Here is a 24,763-nt window from a genome sequence, read left to right as displayed (position 1 = left end):
GATTTTTTTCCTGATTTGTTCACTACTGATAGCTGTATTACTTCAATATCAGTCAATGTCTGAATGAATGAAACACAATCCCCTTTGAGTGATTTGTAGAATGCTTGTCACTTACCAGGCCTTTGTTTTTGTTTTGTTTTGTTTTTCTTTTAAGAGTAGCATTTCATAGCATCAAATTCAGGGACAGCTCTGATTTATAAAAGGATTCATATTTCTTCACTGTGACAAAATTAAGCATTATAAATCATGTGAGGCATTATAAATCATGTGTTTCTCAGTTTTTGCTTCACAGAGCACTTCTGCAGCTCTAACAAATGTATCCAGATGTTGCTCAGTAACAAAGAATTAAATATTTTTTAAAAATATTTTTAAGCAGTACTTTTACTCTAGAGAAAAGGATCGACAGGAAATAATGTAATAAAGAAGCAGCAGATCAGGAAAAAACCAATCTCTGTAGTATTCTCTGCACCATCTCAATAAAAACGTTTTAATAAAATCCATGCGTATATGAGATGTAACAGAAAGTTAAATACCACCCTATTCCATTAACAGATGGGGTGTGGGAACACACTAGCCCAAAAGGGAAAGCCTGGGAAGTCACCACACCTACCCCCATAGTCAGCGTGACGCCTTGGGCTAAGCACAGAGACAGGGGTCTCATATCTTCTGGTGCAAAAGGTCTCAGCAGAGCTTTCTAGAAAGAGATGGGGAGAATTTGTTATCTAGAGAATGTAATGGGTGTGGCTTTGTGCTTTCTAGAATAGGAAAAGAAAACAGATGAGAGGAAAACATCTAAATTGCACACTTCCTTTGCTCTTTGATCTCACACAGAATGTGCGTATTGTGTACAAAAGATGTTTCTGTATTTGTGTCTCCTACTCTACTGGAAGATGCTATGCAAGGTCAGCTCTGTGTAGCCCACAAGATGGAAAAGCTCCAGCTCCCTGTGCTAGTGACCACTGCAGCAGCAGCTCCTTCACAGCCCAATTCCATCGGACTAACCACACTTAGACCTGTACTTCTTCCTAATCCACCCTTCTGTTTTCACCCTGCAGAGCTCATAGATATGAAGCAGGCACAATTAATAGAAGAGTGCTAATATTATGCCTGATTAAATAATCATCCCTTCTATTTCTTCATCACTCTTTTCTCCATCTTTTCCTTCCTTTCCAGAGAAGGTAAATTGATTGCTATATGCCACAAATTTAACTCTACTCTTTTGCATTCACAAAAGATGCTCCAGAACACACTGCTTTTCTGCAGCTCCCCAAAGATGAGGAAGAAATAATTATTTTTTCCATTATCTGGTTCTTTAGCTGCATCTAAATGTCTAACCTAAGAACCTTTCCCCTTTCTCCTTGTCACTGTTTTCATATAATTTTAAGTACTGTCCTTTCTGAGGAGCCCATCAGCCCTTGAAAGTGCATACAGATCACAACACACACTGTTTTTATTTAGAAAGTGGAAGTGACTATGCTGGCAGGAATACTTGTGAAACAGTATTCTGCCAGGAGGAAAGAGAAACAGAACACTTCCCAATGACCAGGATGTATAAGCACATAAGACAGGGGTCACTTTCTACAAGTTTTCCATTTATGGAGAATTTCCAGAAGACAAGAGGCAATTTTGAGTTTTCTTACATTCCTGCCTGCTTCTAGTAACATAGAAATATAGGAGATCACTTCTTCCTGCTACAGAGATGCTGCCATTCCTGTGCACTCTAGGGCAAATAACCTATTTAGTAAAAGTGTGACAGTTCATTATGTACAAGTTTATTTGTATTCCCTAGTTTTTGAGCATTTGTCACCGATTTTTCTATTTTTTTTTAAATCGTGCATTTCAAAAGTAACCTAATAAAGCTCAGTCTCAAACAGCAGTCATCTTTGCTTTTTAGTTTACTGTTCCGGAAACGTAATGCCACATCTTGCACCTTGAAGCATCTGTCCTCCAGTGCTCCTGTATTACAGTAACACTTCCACGTTCCTGCTAAAGGACTTGGAACAAAGCCAAGTTTAAAACATAAAAATTCCCTGGTTATCAACAGGAAAAAAAAAATATATCTTTGGAAACCGCTCTATGCTTAGTAATGAGTTCAGACTTTAAAGGCTTTGAGAATTATACGGCAAAATAGTAATCGGGTGCAGAGCAAGTAGGATTGAAAGGCAATAAAGTAAAGCCACGCTCCTTTCTATCTGATACTGTAACCTGGTATTTCTGTGTGGGATAGAATCTAAACCTGCTATTTATAGAATACACACTTTTTGTATTGACAAGATTGAAGAGCTTGTGGTATAAGTGTAGTTCTGACACCTGCTAGGTTCTTGTTCGAAAGAAGAGTTCAAAGTTAGACAACAGCAGTTAAACTCCTGTTGATCCCTTATAGTTTATTCCCTCTTATTTTGACTCTAGTCTGACAGACCCTTGAAGAGACAAGATCTTTGCTGTGTCCTTTCTGACCAACCTTCCTAACCCTTCTTCTCTCCATTTTCTAAACAAACCCTGCAGCGTTTAGAGCCAGCTCAGGAGAGCACACTGCTGGGCAATCCTGTGCTTGTGCCCGTGGTGAGAGCCCAAAGGGAGAACACTGCCAGCTAGTTTACACAACCATTACTAAGCTAGTTGATATGGATTAGAAAGGATAGTCAGGAAAGCCTCCCTTATGTAGTGTTTACACTTGGAAGAGACAGAAGACAACAAGAAGTGATGAAGAGTAAACATTTCTTAAATAGGAACTTTGCTGTTATCCAATTATAAGGAGGCAATAAGTTGCAAATACAGATTTAAAAAGATGAATTGACCTTGAATTTTAAAGTAGCCTACTGTTCCCAAACCACAACATCTAAACTACCTGACATGTCAGACATTACTAAGATTGGTAGAAAACATTGACTGAGAGTTTGTGATGGGTTTGTAATTATCGTATAGAGACTAAACTACCATAATGTCTTTGACACCATTTTTACACACTGTGTTCGGAGCACAAGACCAACAGCCTCAGCATCAGAAGGTAAACCAATGAATAAATAAATAAATAAATAAAACAAGAACGGAGATAAAACATGAACAGGACAGAAGGTCTCCTAGAATGGCAAGCCTGCTAAAATTTATTAGAGGCTTGGGAAAGTAAGGTTTTAGCAGGTTTTCTACAACTACAAGAAGTGGACTACAGCCACATTACACACTGACAAGACAGTTTGATTCCAACACAGATCCAAGGATGCAGCAGCCATAGCACACATTTCCCTAATGGCTGGCTATACAATGAATACTGTTTTGCCTCGCGAACCTTCTGCAACAATTTGCTCCTCTTCTCTTCAGGAATGCTTCTGCTTCTTTCCAGGCCTTTTTTTTTTTTTTTTCCCCTCCCCTCTTTTTTTCTTTTTTTTAAGCAAAGCCACGATGCTTTCTTTTCCCTTGGATCTTGCTTTAATTTAGGAGTCCATCTCATTTTTGAAGTCTGATCGAGTATACTTTGGGAACATCTCTTCAATTTTAAGCCAGACTTGCTCAAATTTATGTCCAAATGTATTACAAAACTTTGTAACCATTTTCCATCACAAAATGTAAAACAAAGAAGTTACCTCCGAGGTATCTCTCACTGAAAAAATTTTGATATTTTATGATCAAAATAATTGATTATTTTTGCTATACATTTCAATAATGTGTTATGAAGGAGCCTATTGTGGTCACATATTAGGGCTATAACATCATAAATGAATAAAACATCTCAGCCTTATTGCTAATATCAGCAACAGCCACTCTCTGTAAAAAGACAGAGCATCTATTGAGACGAAAGAACTAAAAGTGACAGACTAAGCCAAGATCACTTCCAAGCCTCCAATACTAGTGCGAGGGAGAAAGAGAAGGGCGATTTGCAGATATCACTGTAAAAGCACTTAAGGTGATCATAGCTACATAAAATACACCTAGTACAAAGACTATTTGCTCCATTAAAGATTTTACCAATTAAGGCCTGTTCATAGCAGAGAATCAAGCATCTTAGGAGGAGATAGTTTCTAATTCTGTAAGGGGGGAAAAAAAAAAAAGTCTGTAGCACTGAAATACATCAGGAGAATGTGTTCTTCACAAATGAAATCCATCAGCTCCTCCTTTGATATCCACTTTCTCTACTTAGCATCAAGTCAAAGCAGAGGAAGGCATAGGACATCATTTCCTCCAAGTATTTTTTCCTAGAGATCCGATAATGCAAGCTAGTAGGAGTCACGTTCAAAACAAGATGTAACAGAACTGTGGAACTGTTGGGTTTCCAAAAGATGCTAAAAACATATAAGGATTCAAGGGAGCAACAGCTCACAATTACTTGGAAGCAAAAGCCATCATGGGCTACATCTAGTAAAGGAAACTTAAATTTAGAATTGTTGGAAGCTACACATGACAAGCACTCCTGAGAAGTACATGGGCTTGTCCTTTTCTTACCTTTCTTCCCCCGGTGTCTGGTTTCTGCAGCATGATAAATGGTCTTTTGTCCTGATGCAGTGGGGCTTCTGTTACAGTGCTTTTTTGAGGTTCCTCTGTGCTTCCCAGATACCATTTTCCCAGTTATCTTCCTATTCTTATTGATACCTTATTGATATTCTTATTTCTCCTGAGATACTTCAGGTGAATATAGGTGAGAGATATCTGCATGAGAGCCATGTCACCCTCTCAATTTAGGACTGCAATAATTTCACTGTGAAGGAAACAAAGATCTAACCTTGTAAGATTTTTAGTTTATCACTTTAGTTTGCAATCACTCTACAGTTTCAGTAAGTTATTAAAAAGAAGCACATGGAACAAGAAAAACAAACACTGTTTATGAAACTTCCAAAATGTTATTTGCAAGATATGTAAGTCTGCAAAACATTTATGCCTGTGTTGCTTATTATATTCATGTAGTTTTTAAAGAGGCACAAGCATTGCAAAGTAAGTAGAAATCAGTATTCAGAATGTCTGAGACATACTTTGACACTTTAAATTCCATGCAACTGTGTAAAGATCTGTTAAAGGAAAATACTCCTAAAAATATATCAGTATGTATGTAACTTCTTTCTGTACAATCTATCTGCTAAACAAACACAATCTGTTATGACAATACTCAATTGCCAAGAACAGTACCACTGCTTCCTCCAAAGCTTATCAATAGTAAAACCTCTCCTTGATAAAAACCAGTTGGGGAACCTTATCCATTAAAAAATGGCAACATTTCTGTTCCAAACAACTAGTAGATGTAATAATTAGTGTCAGTATTTACATTTGATTTTTGTCCAAATTTTTTCCAGGCCTTTACCAACAATGTTTGTTACAAAATAAGTAGAACTCTGAGTAACAAAACAGTGGCAAGCATAAAATTCAGTCATAGAGACCTCAAAAAAAAATTCCTATAAAAAATTAAAGCTGGTCAGTTTCAGCAATTTTTGTATGTGATGGAAACGTGTGATGGAAAAATGATGTGATTTTAACATACATCAAAATTTAAAGCCAACAAACACTCTACTCCCACAACAGCAAACACTAGGAAGGACAGGCTTAAGTTTTCTACAGCATTTTTTAAACTGGTTTTGTCCACACAAATGTCCAGTAACAAAGGTGCTGTGAAGGCAGAGTGCTACAACAGCATATTTACTCAAGAAACATTGAGGCCGCCGCTATATTACATTTGTCACTTAGTACTCATTTAAGTTACACAAAAACCAAGATGATGCCAACAGTGGTGCAGGCTGCAAAAGAAAGGAATGATGTTTATTGTGGAGGGGTTTCTTACCCGGCTCATCCTTCACAGCCTGACCTGGACCCATTAAGTGTCTTGGACCAAGCCTTCCTGCTCCTCCCAACAGTGAAACGCTGTACTTTTGACCGATACAAACCGGATGGTCACAGAATACACTATTTTTGGATTCATATTATATCTAACTTTTCCATAAGTGACTCGTTCACTTTGTATCAGATTAATTTTTGGAAACTTGCATCAATAGGAACAACTCAGTGGTAAGTCACCTTCAAGCGGACTCCATTCCATCAACAGTGCTCATTTCCAAAACATTAATAAATTCATCTACCCCAAGTAAGGCCTTTGCGTTCATTTTTAATTGAGCATTTACTGACTGAAACTCTGTCAGCTGCTAGTTTAGGCTTCTTTAACTAACAAGATTAAAAAGTTTTAACAGGTTATAGTCACACTTCAAGCAGAAGAACGAGTAGCAACGTATTGGTACTAAACCTTAAAAGTATGCCTGAATGCTACATTAACAAAAACTTCTTTGAAGGCCGTCACCTGCTTTCACAGTTAGAAATCTAGACAGACCAAGTTAAGAGGCTAGAACAAGTCCAGTCAGGAGAAGTGCCAAAGGTAGTCAAGAGGAAAGGGTGAAAACAAAAAGGGATAGCAAACTATTGCTTCACGTGGTCAGGAAACAATCTGTCAATAATAATATACGAAAACAAGTTTTTCTTCAACTTACAGATACCCAACATATTTAAATACTCTACAAGGTCACTGTCTTAACGTTTAAATGATGCACGCACAAATGAGTTATGCACTGTAACTGAACCCTTTAAACCTAAAAGAGGTCACACACGCTCTCTCTCTGCCCTTCTAGCTGTGTTTTATTTGCTGAAATTAGTATGAGTTACCCTTTCATTCCTCCACTGTGAAACACCAATAATTAAACATTGACAAATGTGGCAAAGACTTAACTTACTTCAATCAGTTAAACAGATCGGTATGATAGAAATCAGCACTATGTACAATACAACAGCCTCTAAGACATGAAATATAGAAAGCCACTTTCATCCTTAATAATGATTAAATTACTTTTATTCCCATTTAAAATATACAACTTTGAAAAATTATGCATCATACATTCAAATGAATTGCATTCTTAAGTGTCCTGATATCCAGGTATCCTATTGCTGGCCAGTATAGTACAATAATCTGTCAACACCGTTTATGGAGATTTTACTCCTATGGCCCTAAATAAATAAATATTTCTATCTGATATTGTAGCTTTTCTTTAAACACTTACATTTAGAAGTCAATTTCAGTAGGCCTCTTTCTCACAAACATTGCTTCTTGTTCCTATAGGAGAAAAATCCGCAAAGATCCCAAAAAGGGCAAAAAATGTCTAAGTCAGCTATTTCAGAAATAGCATTCAAGATACAAGAGCCAATTTAGCAGTGTAAAAAATAACCATTCAAGCTAATATTACCAACCAAAAGCCATTTGAGAAAACTTACTAACAATGCCATAAATCTTAATGGTGTTTAAGTAATAATTTAAAAGCTTTATAAAAATAGATACAAACGGTATCATTAGTACAGCAATACTGTTGCAGATACTATTAGCAGTATGGCAAGGATGCATAACCTACAGCCCCCTTCAAAAAGCACCACTGAGAAACTTTTGATGGCAGGAATTCAATGAATTTTAAAAGGACACACTGACTTCACATAAGCCTGACAAGTGCTGCCTGCAGGGTATAACACTGCTCCACTTTGAGGCAACTTCATACTGCATAACTTTGTGTTATTTATAGAACACCACAAAGACAGAGCAGGCATTTTATGGTTTTTTTTTCAGACCTCTGCAGAGCCTGAAGTCTTTGCTAATATACAAAACAGAGTGGGGAAAGAATGAGACTCAAATAGCAATGAGTGATATATAGTATGTATTAAATCAGTTAGCGGATGCGTAGGAGATAAGACAGTAGGGGAAAAAACTCAGCTGCTGAGTTTTACACTGCATAAAGTGTAGAAAATAAAAACTGTAATTTGTTAGCCCTAATTAAACTGAAGCCAACATCACCCCTTCCATATCAGGACTGGAGAGAAAAATGTTTATCACTGGATTAAAAAAAGAAGCAATAAACAGTTTGGTATGATATCCTAACTTAACAGAGAAAAATCAACACAGGTATTTTAAAGTTGATAGTTTTTATTTACAGTTTTGTTGGCAAAAGGCTGTGGGAAAGTTTAAAATATTTTAAACAGAGGGCATCATATTGTACTGTATGATGTATCAGTTCACAATCTTCAGTATCCAGCTGATCAAATAAAGCTAATTACCACTTAAAGAAGCATAATCTGCATCAGCCCCATTAGAGTATACCGCCTAAAAACACTTCAGGCAGTTTCTAATCAAATACAATCACTAATAAAAACGTAGATCTGGTGAAGAACGTATACTTTGGGTTTTATACTGTACCTGGTATCAAATTGCCCACTTATACTTGCATACTGGCAAAGCAGTTACACTTTCTACTTTTAGTTGAAAGTTATAATCTCATTTTCTGCAAATTCAGCTGTCAGGTAATTCTGAACTACTCTGAATATTTTACTGTGAGCATAGTCAAGACTGGAGTAGATGAGACTGAAGGAAAATATTCCTGATATATGACATGCCCATCAGATTCAGCTGGGTAACCATAAACATCCTGCTTAAGAATTTTATTCAAAAAGGAGAAAAAAAAAAAAGTGTAGTCAGTTTTCATTTTGTCACATAGAGATTCAACTCCTCACTTGAGCTTTTTAATTCATTCTTCTAAATCAAGGGTGTTTAGTTCTTCTTCTAGTTCATCCAAGTCCTCTCCAGTAAAAAGATTTTCATCAACTGGAACTGCATCAATAACTCCATTTTCCAACTCCCCATCTCCATCGTTATCTTCTTCTAAATCATTCTTCTCACTGCTGTTTATATCACCACCAGAAGCTTCACTTAATTTATTATCTGAAAATAAAAATAATTCTTACACATTTCAGTGTCACAAGCTTCTTAATCACCAATACACAATCCTACTGTACAGGCTTTAAAGTTTTAAAACTATAAAGAAGGTACCCTATTTGAAATTTACATAGACTTACATTGGTTAAATTGCATGTAATGGATTAATATGCAGGTTTGGATCATTAATTATTACAACAGTTTAAAACCAAATGTAACTCAAACTCCCAGCTCCTCAAACTCCTATTTTCATAACTGGGTTTAACTTAATGAGCCGTTTTTACTTGTTGTCTGCACTTAGAAGACTCCAGGTCTTAAAGAAAAGGGTGTGCATTTCAGAAGTGCACCAATATCAAGACTGCTCTAAGAAATTAGAAGCTAGCTAGAAATTACAAAGAAAAAAAAGAAAATGCTTCAAACAAACAAACAAACAAACTTCAAGTGGCCATGACCACTACCTTTCATTTACACTTGACAGTAATTCACGTCTATCTACCTCTTGGAAAGCTCTTAACAATTCAATCCTGTATTGGTGATGCCTAAGTCATGGACTTACCATCTTTTTCTATTGAACTGTATGTGCTGAATCGCTCAGGACTAGCCACAGTAATGCCAGTTTCATCAACAGCCTTTGGGACATAGAGGCTCAAATCTACATCGTTTATACACACAGGGTCTTCCATCTGCAAAACAAACCAAGATGCTCTGCATGAATTACCTTCCTACAGAAATTCTCATTTCTGCATCATTTCTAGTAAATTATTTTAAACCTCCTTTTGACACAAAAATTTTGACAAAATACACTCTGCAGTGGTCTGAAATTTGAAAACTGAGCTTATTAACTGCACTGTAAGAACTCTCAAATTAAAATTTTCAAACTTGAATATAACTTGATATATTCTTCCAGTTAATACTGTTCTGTACCTCATCATCTTCTCCCGTTCCTTGAACATAATGGGTGTCATCTGCTTCTTCATCATCTGCATCAACCAACTCTGGTCGGAACTCAAATACTTCACGCCCACTGATCTATTCAAAGAAAAAAATAATAATCTTAATTTATCACTTAATTTATACTGCTGTAAAGAAAAAAAGCGCAAAAGCAAAGCAATTCCATGCCAGCTAACTTATCACAAAAACTTATTTACTCTTCCTTCTTACATTAAGAATTGGACTATAGAACATACCACCAATGCTTTGCCAGCTTTAAAATCTGCTTTCCTCCGCTCCATATCTTGCTCAGCCTTATCAATTTTTTCTTGTCTTTTTCTTCTCTTCCATGCAATAAAACACTCTAGAGTAATTTTGGTAACATTTGGTCCTAAGGCAGCACGCTGTCAAGTAAAGAGACTGATTAATGCTAGAAATTGTTTCCTAAGGCTATAACAAATTAAGAGATTTAATTATTCTTTTCCAGAAATAAATGAAAACATTCCTTTCCAGTTCCTTCCTCACTCTCATCACTGTTAAACATGCACCATGAGCTTATAGTTTGACTCAACACATTATTTTCTAGCTAGTGAGACAACTCAACAAGAAGAGCAGAGGAGGAAAGAAACCAACGATAACAGCCCAGTATCTCCTCAAATTGACACACCAGGTAATGGTGACAGAAATAAACACAGCAGCAACAGAACAACTTCAGAAGGCACCATTCTCTTGATGTTGTTTCCTCATTACAGAGTTATGCAAAAACTAAGCAGGCAGTGAGCTGGGGATGACAAAGGGCCTTAGAAGCAATTGTAACAGGTAAAGGAAAAACAGCAACAAGAAATAGATGCCTCCTAAAAAAGGATTAGCAACACCTGCACTGAGTATGCAGCTATAGTTTATTCACTAGGTAATAGTTTCTAAACAAAAACATGAATCAAATACTATACATTCTTTACCCTAGCTCATACAGCTAGGAAAACATTTTATACTTCTTAATTATTAATTAGAAAGTTAGTTACAACTGTCTCTTCAGAGTAATGAAAACCAATACCACCAAATGGTACCTGTCTGACAACTTTACCTCTTTTTCTATTAGATCTTCTAAAGAAATTTCATCTTGCTTTTCCTCCTTCTTTTTGTCTTTTTTTAATACAAAACCTGGAGGGAGAGCATGGCGATACATGCAGTTGTCTCCTCCGCCTGGACAGACCCAAAACCATCCATATTTGTTGTTTTCAATAGCATCAAGGAAGTATTTGCAGACCTGTATAAAACAATGGTCGTTAACACTGCATTTACTTTTCAGTCCCAGCAATTCACACTACACTACTACATGTCTTAAGTACAGTAATTCAAAGCCAGTTCAAATAAACATATTACTAAAAAGGTAGACAAAAGAAGTGCAACTTTTTATATAAAACTCATGTAGTCAACAGTTTTTCCCCTTAATATAATCCCAATTTAAGATGACAGGATGACTCAGAAGACTAGCAACTGTGTACTACCGTAAACCCAGCAGGACATGTAAAAGCATGCTGACAGTCTGTCTTCCTGCTCACCAATGTCAGTGTAGTTTTAATCAAAATAAATTCCATCTGCCTCAGATGTTACACCTTCCAGCTCATGACCCTGAGGTAAAGATGCTGTTCTAGAACTTTTAACAGCCAATTCATAGTTCACACTTAGCCATAGCAAAGTTTAACTTTCATATTTTGGCACTATCAGTAGAATATGTAATTATCTGGTACAGAAAACAAGGTAAAATAGTTCTGAAAAAGGGATTAAGATATTATGCCATTTAGTGCACAAACTAAAGAATATTCTTGAAATTAGAGATCAGGAATTACAAGCGATTCTCAATTGGTAAATTTCAGCTTACAGGAAAAAAATTAAGTTTACATGTTTATATGTCACCCAGTACATAAATAACCCAATATATATAGCAGTCACTAGAGCTAGACAACAGACCTAACTAATCACAATACTTGAATCTTCTAAGCAAGCATTAGATACATGACTGATTCCTTTAGCATTTCTATTTTGAAAGCACTTCATCTACTACCCATTTGTAATTTACATGAGAAAGTATCTTCTGATGACTGAAAGAGCTTTGGGGTTGGTTTTTTTTTGTTTTAAAAATACATTATTAGAAATACTATCAGCTCAACTGGATACTCAGAATATTGTTACAATATTACATTCAAAATCTTTCGTTAACAACAAACATGTCTAATACCAGTCTGCAGTTACTTTTTTTTTTTTAATTGAACTAGAGAAAAGAAAGAAAAAAACCACAAAAAAAGAAAACAAGCCACATACTATTTGAGTTTTGGGTTTTTTCTTTTCCGCCTCACCATGCTTCTTGTTCACCACTTCTTCCAGCTTCTTCTCATCCCAGTTATCCATTGTATCTAGAAAAAGACCACAGATGGTTTAAAAAAAACTCAAATACTAAACAATGCTAACAAGATCCTTTTCTCCCTAATAACAGTTTTAATATGCAATTCTTATATTTTAGTTTACAGAACTGAAAATAAAATCAAGATTTTATTCTACAGTTTTCAAACTGTCTTATGCTGCTCACAAGACAATTTCTCAAAAGCCTTAGAAATTTATATTTTGACACGCATAAAGTGTGTTTCAGTTCAAGACTAAAAATGTATCATTCCATCTGTACACTACCAAACATAGACAAGGAAAAGAAGAAAAGGATGAAGACTGAATAAAAGAGAAGACTGGAGGATAATGTCCAGAAATACAGATAATACATTTTGAGTATCAAAAGAAAGAATACCAAACTTAGTGTTAAATTTAAAAGAAGGTTCCATCAAAAGAAGCAAGACCACCAATGGTAACAGTAGTAGTTAACCTATGGGATCCTATCACATACATTTACTATGACAGAGGCTAGAATTCAAATAAAGACTGAGATGCGATGTATTGTGGAAAAACGAAAGAAATAATTCTGACTATAAAATCTCTAACACCTGCTAAGTAAAAGCAAAATCCAGAGTACTTAGTAAAAAAATGATTTGGGGAACAGAAAAGAAGTCACAGAAAAAATTCCAAACTGTCTTGAATTCTAGAACTGTGCATATTTGGGCAAGCACTAATAATAGTTCTTGAAGGCAACTACAGTTGCTCATTACACTTCCTCCTTTTGCACTTCTGTTTTATAGAACTTAGAAGAAACTAGCAACCATAAGCCAGACCAAATACTGTACAACTTCCTACTTGTAGAACATAATATGTTTACACAGCAGAATTTAAAAACCACCATCCAACACCACTAAGTCATACTTCTTTTTCTAAATAAGGTCTAAAGTGTGAGCACACTTCTTAAGCGAATGACACTGTTGTTCATAATTTTGAACATAGTGGTATGGATTGCCTTGGTCATTGGCCAGGTTCATAACCACAACAAAAGAAGCCTCTTAATCTTAAAAATTCAGTTTCAGAATCAGAATAGTTTAGTAGTCATTTTCTAGAAGTATTATACCTTTTTCAAGGTCTTCATCTCGTGCATCAATGTAGACGCTTCGTTTTTCACATTTCCTTTCCAAAGACAAATCATGAGAAAACTTGCACTTGTCTCCTTTAGTGCACTGTCCTTGCTTGAAGAAAGCACAAACTACAGATTTGGGATCAGCACCTGAGTGAAGAAAGTTTTTATATTTTTATACTACTTTTTAGCAAAAGCTGTATATTAAAAGTTCTGAGAACTTTATCTACGATCATACATTCTTTAGGATCTGTAGAAAATGAAACCACGTTTTTAGAAAGTGGAAGTTATTTCATGTGAAGTTCATCCCAAGTAAATACTTCATGTCCTGAACATGTCATATCTACTTTGTATAACATCTTCCATAAAGTATCAAAGCTGGCATTTTACTACTTAAAAAAATACAGATAGCAGCAAGCTTGAGTGAATCATTCATTCATATAACACATATGAGATAAAATTCTGTGCAACTTCTTCCCTATAAAATAAACTATTTTTGCCTCTAATACAAAGAGAAGCATCTTCTGGACGTCAGCCTTTCCTTAACAGATCAACACCACACTAAAATGAATCATAATAATCTAACGCGCACTTATTCAGACCACTTTAAAAACAGAAATAAGATGGCTGCTCATAGCCCCCAAACAAGCAACTGTTATGGTATTAACTATTCGATCAACCTAACTACAGTTTAAGTAAATATCAATTATTTGACCATCAGAAGGTGAGAGAAGAAATGAAAGCAAGTAGAAACATATTTATGAGGCACAACTCAATCAGAAATACTTTACTTGGAATATTCATTAAGTACTCATGTAAGATTTTAACCTCAAGTTTTCATCTTGCTGATTTCGCACTGGGTGCAAGTCACCAGCGACTAAAGTAGGTACAGCAACACTTGCTTAAAATCTTCACTAAAAATCTAGTTTTTAAACAGTGAATGGATCCCTGAGAGAACTTCAGGTAATGTAGCTCTCCTTGTTGGCAATCTCAGTAGAAAGCCAAAGCTTTACTTAGGACAACGTTAGTCTTCTGAAATAACTTCAAGTCAAGAGCTACTTTATTTGGAGAAGGCTGACCACTGTGTTACCATCACCAGAAAACTGGCCTTCATGGCTGCTAAGCGCCACAACGAGCAAATACCAGGAAGACATACATGGAAATCGTATTTGTTTAGTCAAAAAATTGTGTGTAATTTCATTAGTTTGAAGATTAATAAAACAAAGTGTTGATAGCATTTAATCCATTCCCTAAGAGTATTATCTTCCCCCACACACACACATAGCAGCCAGTTGTAGAATTTCCTAGAATTACCAAAAACTCTTAAAACTTACATTTCATCACAAAACTAGTTTGTTCAATAACTGGATTCAAGTTAGACTGCACTTACAAAACCAAGGTGATGTGGAACAGAAGTAATTGGAAAAATTTTACTGTTCTGACTTGTATTAAAGTTTTCTGTGAAGACAATAGTTACATTATACTCCTTGTCATACCTGGATGTTGATGTTTCCCTGGGGAGACAGGCTGCTTTAAATACCAACATATACACACACACAAAAAAAATCAGGCTGCTCACCCAGAAGCATCTAATTAATGAACATGAATACAGCAAAGTATCTATAGCTGCCCCGTCAATATCAACGTAGTTTTTGATATTCTAATGACCTAGTAATGCCAGATGACTTCCTAAAAAAGTGTCAAATTGTTACTGACAAAGTACTTGGTACACTACATAAAGAAGGAAACAGACATATCTAGTTTATTACAAAATGATCTGGCATTTGTAAAGGGTTATTTTACCTGAAGTGTATATGTGAATAAGAGAAGATAAATGAAGAGTCAAGTTACTCATACCTTTGCTAATCTTCTGCGCAGCAACCACAGGCTTGAAGAGTTCATTTAATTCCTGTAATTCTTTTTTCTTATCTTCTTTTTTTAATTTCTTCTCACTTTCTGTTTGAGCAGCCTATAATGACCCCAAATTTGAAGTTATTAATATAAAATTAGAATGACATTACTCACTTCACATGAACTGCACATAAAATAGCAAATCATTCTAAATTAGTTTCTAAGGAGAGGAGGGAAAGAACCTGTGATTTCTGAATTTCTCAGAATTCCTGCCCTTGCATGAACGGCCAGTGCCATCTAGTGGTACCGACCTCCCAAACCGAAGGGATTTCAAATTTGTCCAGAGATGCAAGATGCTGGTAGGTACCATCAGATGACAGTTACCTCTATTCCACGTTTGCAGGCTAGGAAATCAAGTGAAAGATATTGAGACTATGAGAGGAAAAGTTAGTTGCTCTTTTGTGATACATCAGTAGTGCAACTATTCAATGCCTCAAGGTCTGCACAAGGTCTTTAGTCCCCCACATGCTGCTTTGCTCCTCTTGTATACTGGTAGCAATTCCAGGAAGCCTGTCCATAGAAGTTGGGAAGTGCTTTTGGAGCACTATTTGTCTGAATTTATATCAATTCAACATATCAGTGTTGCACTGATAACTTGTGGTTTGTAAGACAAGAACATTTATTTTATAGGTACTATAAATTTATAGGTACTATAAATAGGTACTGGAGAATTTGGCAAAAATACACTAAACTGTTTTAGAAGGGAATTGGTTAGTTTGGTCAGTTTTCCTACCGAAAGTTCACAACTCTTATATAACACGCAGACCCAAATATGTCAACTATGAAAAGTAGTACTTTAAGAATGCTTTAGTTTCACCCTAGGGTTCTAAAAGCATGAAGACAAAGCTTTAGGGTTTTGGTTGGTTTTTTCTGTTGTTTTGTTTTTAAAAAAACCCAAAAACACAACAGAAAAAAAGAACCAGAAATCCAAACCACCAAAAAAACCTTGACATCATTTCCATTTGTATTTCAGGACACAAGAAAAAGTGTTCTTTCTTTCTCAGGGACAACCCTAAGTGAAAACTATTTTACAAGACAAGAAAGGTATAATCAGGTCTAAAAATTAGCTTCTGACATCAATAGCTTCCAGCATTTGAGAAAAATTATTTTAGTTTGGCAATTTACATACTGGTATTGCTATACATGCTACAGATTCAGGGACTTCATACAGAAATTTCAGCAGCACTGTTTGAGTAACACCAATGTTTCTGAGGTAACATCAAGTATTCCCTTCTGCTACAAGAAATTATTAGTACTAATGACCCAAATATCAACTTCACTTTTAAAGTTGTACTTGACATTTGGTAGCTCATCCTTACGTTGTGTTAGGAATATAACATGAAATATGACATCACAAATTTAGCTGACGCAAACATAATTATTCTATGGGCTTATTCATAGAAGAGGAAGCTGTGTGAATACTTAACAACTAGCTTCCCTAGCAGTCTAGGAATAAGAGACCCGGCTTACTTCCATCATATTTTCATGAAATCCATGCTTTCTGATTAAGTATAATCTAAACATTGTATCTCAACTACATCACATTTCTTCTCATCATACAAAAAAGCAGCAGAATAGTAAACAGTGGCTCAAAACTCCAGTTTCTTTGACCAGGTCACCAAATACAATTTGAAGTGGAAACAAGTCTGACAAGTCGGCGTGTAATAAATACTTCCATAAGTAGAATAACAAGCACATACAGGCTTATACTTTTTTAATCTACCTCCAACTCCAGTTTTAGTAACAACTATTCTTAACTGTTCACCAGTTCTTAGATTAGGTGGGAATTAAAGAGAAAAAACAACAGACTGTACCACTGTACTTTGCTGATAGCCAGTTTCAATAATTTAATTTCAGGTATGCCTTTAGACAAGCTTTGTGAGAAGGCTATTAGTTAAATCTGTGCTAGTCACAACACATTAGGCAAGTAACATCAACTTTTTTCTACTTCAGTATTATATGGCAATCTATATGTATAGTGAAAGATGGCTTGACTACACTGTGGGAAAACATTACAGACCGAATGCTTACCTGACGTGGATTTTGCTGACCAAATTTAACCTGGTGAGTCACAGCCTTGATAAACTTCTGTTGTTTTGCACCTTTTTTATTCTTTAGGCCAAATGTTTTGTCCTAAATCAAGATACAGCCACATTAATTAAAACAAGTTTAAGCTGTTACAAAAACCCAACAAAACCCCCCCAAAAACTTGCTAGCAACACAAGCAATGAAGAAACAGTATGGATGATATTTAAACCCCTCACATCCCCTTTAAAATTTGCTTTTAAAAAGAGTCTACTAAATGTTGCTTTTGTGTGAGCTACTGCTTTTATCATCAGACCTATCTGTATCCAAGTATTAGAGTAAGAGTATACACAGGGTATTTTCAGGCCTTTCAAAACAACAGGACAAGATGTTTTTGGTGACCACCCAAGTAACATCTGAAGAAAAGATGAAGACTGAATAGCTATAAATATTGGGCTTTTTTTCTCCTATCTGCATGAAATGACTTATTACTTTTATCTTCAAGTATTCATATATAAATGTTATAGATTTGTTATATAGATTAATATAGCCACATGTAACACATTATTTTTTATTTTCAAGTATTTTAAGCTTTTCATTTTCCAACTGTACTAACATGAAAATAAGTCCTTCTCCTATGTCAAGTCCAGACAAGTGTTTTTACTTCCTAAAATCCACTGCAAGGAGTTTCTGTTTGCTGCCTAAGCCAATTCTTCTACATCTCCAGTTTTAATGTTAACATAGTTTTCAATACCAAACCTACTGAAAATTTTATAAAGAAAAAGACAGGTTATTTTCACACAAGCATCTGAAGCAGAAATTATTTTCTGTAACTATAATACCTATTCTAAAAACCTATCCACACCTTTCATTTGATACCAATATTTTTTTGCTTCCAAGAAAAAGTAACAGTTGTTCATCCAGTGATAATACCTCAGTTCAAACATACTTTTGGAAAACCTAACAATCAAACAATAGATTATGTAAGACTTACATTGTAAATGAAAACAGGATGACTCTGGAAATTCAGAACTGTTTATTTTGTATCCCCTATCAAGAGCAGCAAGCCCTCTGTTACTTTATTCTAATTTCACAAGTCTATAATTTGTCAAAATAACTAGCTGGGAACAAAAATAGCTCATGCACACATGTTATTTCTGTGCCAAACACACCACAAAATATATAATCATTGTGTATGTGAGTTATGTAATAAATTACTGTTAATAATCAATGCAAGCTTTTCTCCTTTCAGCTGCATTTTTTTGTAATAAAAATCAGATTTTCCCTATTTAGCTGGATTCAGCAAGAACATCAGACACACTGAAGCCAAAGAGCAAGAACAACCACTTTCCTAACGTTTCCAAAAACCACAGAAACAATATTCTGCAGTGCTAGATTTAAAAGAACACTTGCATTACACAAATAATTCTGCCTAAACAGGTAAGCAACCAACAGCAATCCTTCATGCCAAGATGCAGGCAAACATTAAATTTTCTGTAATTGCTCTCTTCTTGTACTCTCAACATAGCTTTTTTTTATATAGTGGAAGATCTGCATGACTATCATAATAATTATCACACACTACAGCTGTTTTTTAAAAATCTGGCTTCACCACGGAATTGAGCATCAGAGGTTTAAATAGAATAACAGATGCTAATCACTGATCTTCAAATTACTTGGCATTCAACTTCTATGAAACGTTAACTAAACTGTTATTACAGAAAATACTTCCTTGGCCGCCCAAGTCAGATTGTATAAAAAAAAAAAAAACCAAAACAAAGCACACACGTGTTTTGAGCAGAGTGAGAAATGCAAACTTATACCTCAGAGAGCTGGGCTCGGAAAATACAGAAACACACAGAACAAGGAGATGGAGAAGGGCAAGGACAAGAAAGAAAAAAAAAGGAGGAGCACCCTTGTCAGATCACCTTCAGTCCAAACACAGCTCTGGCCTGAAAAAGTCCCGGCTGAAAACCCTACCCCCAGTCCAGGACGGGCAACGGCCGCCAACACAACCTAAAAGGCGACGGTCAGCGAGTACTTTTGACAGGTCTGGGCAGCGCTGGGGCCACCGGGGGAACCCGCGTCCCCCGGAACGGCGCTTCCGGGCTGGCGGGGCCCCAGCCGGGTGTCGGTGCGCACACCCCGCCGCGCACGGCAGCCTTGCGGCTTTACAGCCACCCTTGGCCGTTGCCGCTGCAGAGGCGGCCTGCGGGCCTGGCCGCCGCGGGTCGTGACAGCGGGCCTTCGGGGAGGCCGGGGGCCCGCAGGGAGCGAGCTACCCGCCTCCGAAGGGCAACGGCAGGAAGCGGCAGGCCCCGGCAGGGGCAGGGAGAGGCGCGGCGGCTGAACAGCCTGCCCGGTGTCGGCCGCGGCCCCCCGGGCCCGGCGCGGCCCTGCTCGCCTCACCTCGATAATCTTCTCCTTCTTCTTCTGGTCCGCCTTCTTGCTGCCCCCCGCCGGCTGCTGCTGCTTTTTGGGGGGCATGGCGCGGAGGGCGGAGCGGCCTCGGCGCTCGCTCGGGGGCTCGCAGGGCCGCGGGGAGGACGGGGCGGGGCGGGACAGCGCCGCCGCCGCCGAGGAGGCGCTACAGATCCCGCTCGCGACGCCGCCGGCCGCGGAGCACGCTGGGAAGGCAGCGCGGGGCTCGCCGCGCGCAGGCCCAGTTACCTCCCAGCAGGCAGCGCGACGGCCGGCCGCTCCGGATGACGTCACGGGGGGCGAGGCCACGCTCACTGGCGGCCGGGGCGCCCACGCTACTGCCGGGGGACCGCGGGTGGAGCCTTACCGGCCGGGGAAACAGCTGAGCGAGAGGGGGGGGTGGCGACCCCCGAGGGCCCTCCCCGGCCGAATCCCGGTCCAGCAGCGGGAAAGCCGCCTCCTGGTCGTGTGGGAGCGGCTGCCCAGTGGGAACTGTGGCCGGTTCCCGTCACGAGTGGCCGCCCGAGGGAGATGCGGTTACCCCCGCCACCTCCAGAGGCGGCGGCCGGCCCGCGGGCGTAGTGTGGGGCTTGTGCCATGGAGAGCCTCAGCCCCCTGAACAGCCCCAGGCAGCCTACTCGTATCTCTGCCAGCTCCAAGGCAGCTATCTAGAAAGCAACAAGAAGTCCAATTACTGCCTAAACGGATGCGGAATGAGGGTGGGGTGTACAGGTGTGTTACCTGCAGAGGTGGAAGGGAAAGCTGAGGGGAAGGGTCAGACACCCTGATCAGTGGCACTGCACAGCCCTCCGAAGGCCAGAGGAGAAGCGCTGCTGGAAAAGGGGTAGGTAGTGAACAGCCTGCCAGCAGATTTGTGCACAGCTGAGTGCAGGACAACCACCAATGCCCACCTTAGCGGTGTCTGTCAGGGGAGAGTGCCTGAGAGCTGAATCACTATTGGCCCTTACTTCACTGACAGAGTGGTGATGAGTAAGGTGACAGCACATTCGTGCATGTACATAGCTGTATTTTTTGCTGCGATGTCTTTGCCAAAGGAAAGCAACTGCTGTATGAGGGCACAGGACATTTTGCTGCCTATTAACAGCAGTGATTTCCTCCAGATCAGTTACGACATGGCATCCTAGAAAACCTACAAACTCAAGGAGACAATCAAATATCAGGGAGAAAACCAGACTCTCCTACACTACTTCAACAGTCAATAAATACATCCAAAGTCAGCCACTTGCATGGCCATCTTGTTTCTTCTCTAAGTGCCACTTGACAAATACATCTTCCTCTAAGAACTGCCTCCAAAAAAACCAGCTACAGCGCTGAATTCTGATTCTGTGTTGGGTGCACTGACACACTTGCTAGGGATTAGCAGGAGAAAATTTGGTACTGCAAAGAGCTTGGATGTTTGAACATTAGCTACCTATTGCCCAGGGGAGCTCCGCTAATAAACCATCCTTTGTAAATAATCAGGCTTTCTGTGTGCAGAAGGTATGGTGTAAGTTAAGACATAAGAAGTGGATCAGATTTGAGTGCGTGTAATAACGGTAGTCTACCTGAGGTAAGATAAGCTTTCCATTTATCCTCTTTTGCTTTCAAAGAGCCAAGGCTGGATTTAGGTTCCACCAAGAATGGTACAAATCTTTCTGTGGAAAGGGTGAAACAATCCCAAATTGACTCCACATGCCTAAGTAGGATCATAAATCCCATGGAGTTTCTTAGCCTTGACATGCACTGCTGCTTTCTCATTCAATGGCTTGCATGCATGTTCTCTGACCGTTCCACAAATTTAATTTTTACTTTGTTTTCATGAAGTGAGCTTTCATGGCTCCTTCCTTCTCACATATGGAGGAGTTTGTGCAACAGGAAGAAATGCAAAACATAGGTACTGTTTGGTGTTTGCAAGTGGTATCTGTTTCATCTAGAACAACTAGAAAAAATGTTTTGAAAAGAAGTGGAAAGAAGTTGGCAGATTTGCCAACTTTTGATTTCTGAAAAATGTTCCAATATCGAAATAGTAGTTGCTGATAGATTTTAAGGTCTGTTTCAGCCACTGTAGCACAAATTTCCTTTGTCACTTTAAGTAAGGTGCTTAAGTCTTGCTAAGATGGCATTTTATACTTTGTACAGTAAATAAACTCTTCTGTTCCTCACCAAGTTTAGAGTTTCTGGTCCAACCTGTATCCAAAAATATTTTAATAACAAGGCATATTTTTGAAATTATCTTGTGGACCAGAGGTAAGGAAACAGGCCATTCTGTAAGCAAACAGCAAGCTGTTCTTACAAGACTTTAAGTACCCACAGATCCACAACACAAAAGACCCAACTAGTTCAATAAAATACCTTAATTTTCAGAGTGCTCAGCTAAATAACTGTACCACAATTTGTTACCCATGTCACTGCTTGTATGTTCAAGAAGGATGGAAAGTTTTGGTTCTACATAGTCTGCATAGTACAGGTGAAAAATTGCAGATTTTGTTTTTAAGATCAGAATCACAAAGCAGCATGAGGCAATGGAAGGTCTAAGAGGCTAATTGATTACCCAATGTAATACAGTATGCATGTTAAGATTTGTAATAATGATTTCTTGATCCATCAGAAAATACATTGCAACAGACAACAGTTGGAACATAACACATGAGGAATTCAGTCTAGAAATGAGCATATTTTGCTTGAGCTATTGGGATAACTTGCTACTTTAAGTCAGTCAGGCTCCTACTAATGTAATTGTGATTCCATTATACAAAAAGTTAGGCCATAATATTTTCCTCTCCTGTGAAATAAATGTATAGCACTTGTGGCAAGTTTCGTTGTATCTTCCAACTTAAATGAAAAATTATTCCCATTTTGTTGCCTCCTCCCATTGTGATCTGAAAGAATTAGTGGAAATGAAGACTATAATAAATACGGTATTTGATATGGATTATAAAAGCCTGCTCTATGGTCTGACTACATTCAACCATTCAAGTAGTTCATGTCCTTCATTGTTGCAAGTTCATGTGATGTATTTTAATTGCTTCTTCAGCTAAGAAATAATTAAGTCAGTTCTGAGACTCAGAACCAAACAAAACCCCAAAGTTTAACACTCAGTAAGGCCCAGTTCTACATCAACACATACAGAGCTGCCATAAATTTTGGTAAGAGTGCCTTGGCTGCAGATCCCTACATGGCTGACAAGTTCTTCAGATAAACTTGAAGAGCAGAAAGAATTTCTTGTCAATGATATCTGGTAGATTGAGATTTAATAGTATTTTTTAGACATTTAGAAGTAAATGGTTATGTATTAGATACTGGGGAAGAAAAAACACGTATAAATTGGTCAAAAATATATTGTAGGAACCAATCATATCTAGAATTTTCAGTGTTGAGCAAGCTAATCAGTCAATATTGAGATCGTACTTCTCTATAAAACATATAATCAAAAGATTTATCAGTCTAAGCCTAAAGAACAGTATTTCTGGTTTCTACAAATCTATGCAACTTGGTTCTAGTTTACATCCAACCTAAGTTTTAGGACTAGCTGAGGCTTGAATTATGAGCAAATACAAGTCATTACTATATACAATATTTCATTTAAAAAATCCTAATAACAATAGAAGTATCAGACTTAACATAACTCAAGCTTTTTGTTTTTTTCCACTTCTTCCACTTTCTACTCATACCCTAGAAATTAATATCATTGCTCCAGTTCTTATTAAAATAATTGCTTTATAAATAATTCAATTAACAAAAAAAACCCCTTTAAGGTATTTATGGGTAGGTCAAGAAGCCTACTGTACTTTATCAACTAGTCTGTTTCACTAGGTTATGCACATATCTTCCACAATTAAAAAAATAAGCCAAGTTTAATCCATTGTACTATTCTTTCCACAGAAATAAATTGTGAAAGTTAAATGAGTATGACCTTATAAGAGCACAGCTAAAGAACTGCAGTTTGCACCTGAATCAGAACAAGAAACAATTTTCAAATCAATCCCTCTCTGTCAGAAACCAGCAGTAAAGTAGTAACTCCTACTCACCTGAGCATTGCTTCTGGATTTCAATAACCCACACTACCCCAGCAAGGACACCCATTTGCACCTCTTTGTCTTCCCAGCTATCTGTTTTCATAACATTCATACCAAAACAACATTTCAAACTTCTGTCCCTCCAACAAACTTTCATGAAACTGAGTTATAGACTCAAAGCTGTCAGAAAGAACCTAATAAAAACAACACAAACTTTCCCATTTTTCTTTTTAAGAAACCTTCTCTAACATAGTCAAGACAAAGACCTATTCAAACAACCTCAACACATCTTTCCCCAAACCACACCAGTCTCTAGGGGAGGGTTTTATAAGATAAAACCTAGCGTATTTGGTTAAGTCAGCTGGAGATGTCCTGGCTAATAGCAAGAGTCACCTGAATAACATTAATTATCATCTTATATCCTGAGGGAAAGGCAGGGTATATATGTGTAGTGCTTTTCAGAGACTAGCAATTATTTGTAATCCTTGCTAGAAATTTAGTGAAAAGTGACTGTGGTTTTGAGTTTCTCTGTGTTGAGTTTGTTTGCATTAATTCTTTGCATTAATTTACATATCTCTTTTTGTTCAGGGTGAAGTCTGAGGGGAGGCTGCGATTGACTGGTTAGAGGAGAGGATGGGGTATGAGCCTGGAATGCGGGATGTATGGCAGTCCTAAGCAAATAAGATTGCATACCCATGTTACTGTGGTAAAATTATTGTCCCAAAAGTGGGGTTTTCAGCTAGTACACAAGCCAATACATGCAGGTTAAGGTATTTATTTCATTACAGGTTTGTGTAAAGTAGGGAGTAAGATGGCATCCCACAAAGTTAGCTCAAAACTCAGAAGACCAAGAATGTTTGTACAGTGTAGTTAAACATAGGCGTTTTCCAAACTCTATTTAAAAGACACTCTTGATAATTACTTATACACAGTGGTTTTCTACTGGTCTATGTATCTCTTGCTCTGCTTTACAGGGTATTTTTAATTTACTAGGTATGTCCCAGAGACGTGGTGTGTGTGAGTTCTTTAAACCTGAATTGAGTCTGTGGTCACAATCTTCCCCCTGCTGCCTTTATCTTTGTACTAGTTACTGTGAATTCTGCAGGCAGTACGTGGGGCTGCAATGTTTTTCTTAGCAAGGTGTTTCCTTTGTCAGCCTTTGGATTCTCTTGACTTTGTTGCATGTGCCTACTCCATGCAACAGGTTTCTATTTGTGACTTAATAATGCATCCACAGTG

At 37.8% G+C, this 24,763-nt stretch overlaps 1 protein-coding gene across 1 annotated transcript; it reads right to left on the bottom strand.

Moving 5' to 3' along the window:
• Positions 1–7,912: 7,912 nt before the first annotated feature.
• Positions 7,913–19,714, bottom strand: ZC3H15 (zinc finger CCCH-type containing 15). The gene is made up of 10 exons (XM_055718899.1): positions 19,497–19,714; positions 17,094–17,195; positions 15,009–15,120; positions 13,149–13,301; positions 11,969–12,060; positions 10,731–10,913; positions 9,904–10,050; positions 9,641–9,745; positions 9,273–9,399; positions 7,913–8,722 (listed from the first exon to the last, which is right to left on the bottom strand). The coding sequence occupies exons 1-10, from the start codon at positions 19,572–19,574 to the stop codon at positions 8,529–8,531; spliced, it is 1,293 nt and encodes a 430-aa protein (XP_055574874.1). The 5' UTR covers positions 19,575–19,714; the 3' UTR covers positions 7,913–8,528.
• Between the last annotated feature and the right edge of the window lie 5,049 nt (positions 19,715–24,763).

This window comes from Falco cherrug, chromosome 8 (assembly GCF_023634085.1).
Source record: "Falco cherrug isolate bFalChe1 chromosome 8, bFalChe1.pri, whole genome shotgun sequence".
Taxonomy (NCBI): Eukaryota; Metazoa; Chordata; class Aves; order Falconiformes; family Falconidae; genus Falco; species Falco cherrug.
This window is presented reverse-complemented; position numbering and strand designations above follow the sequence as displayed.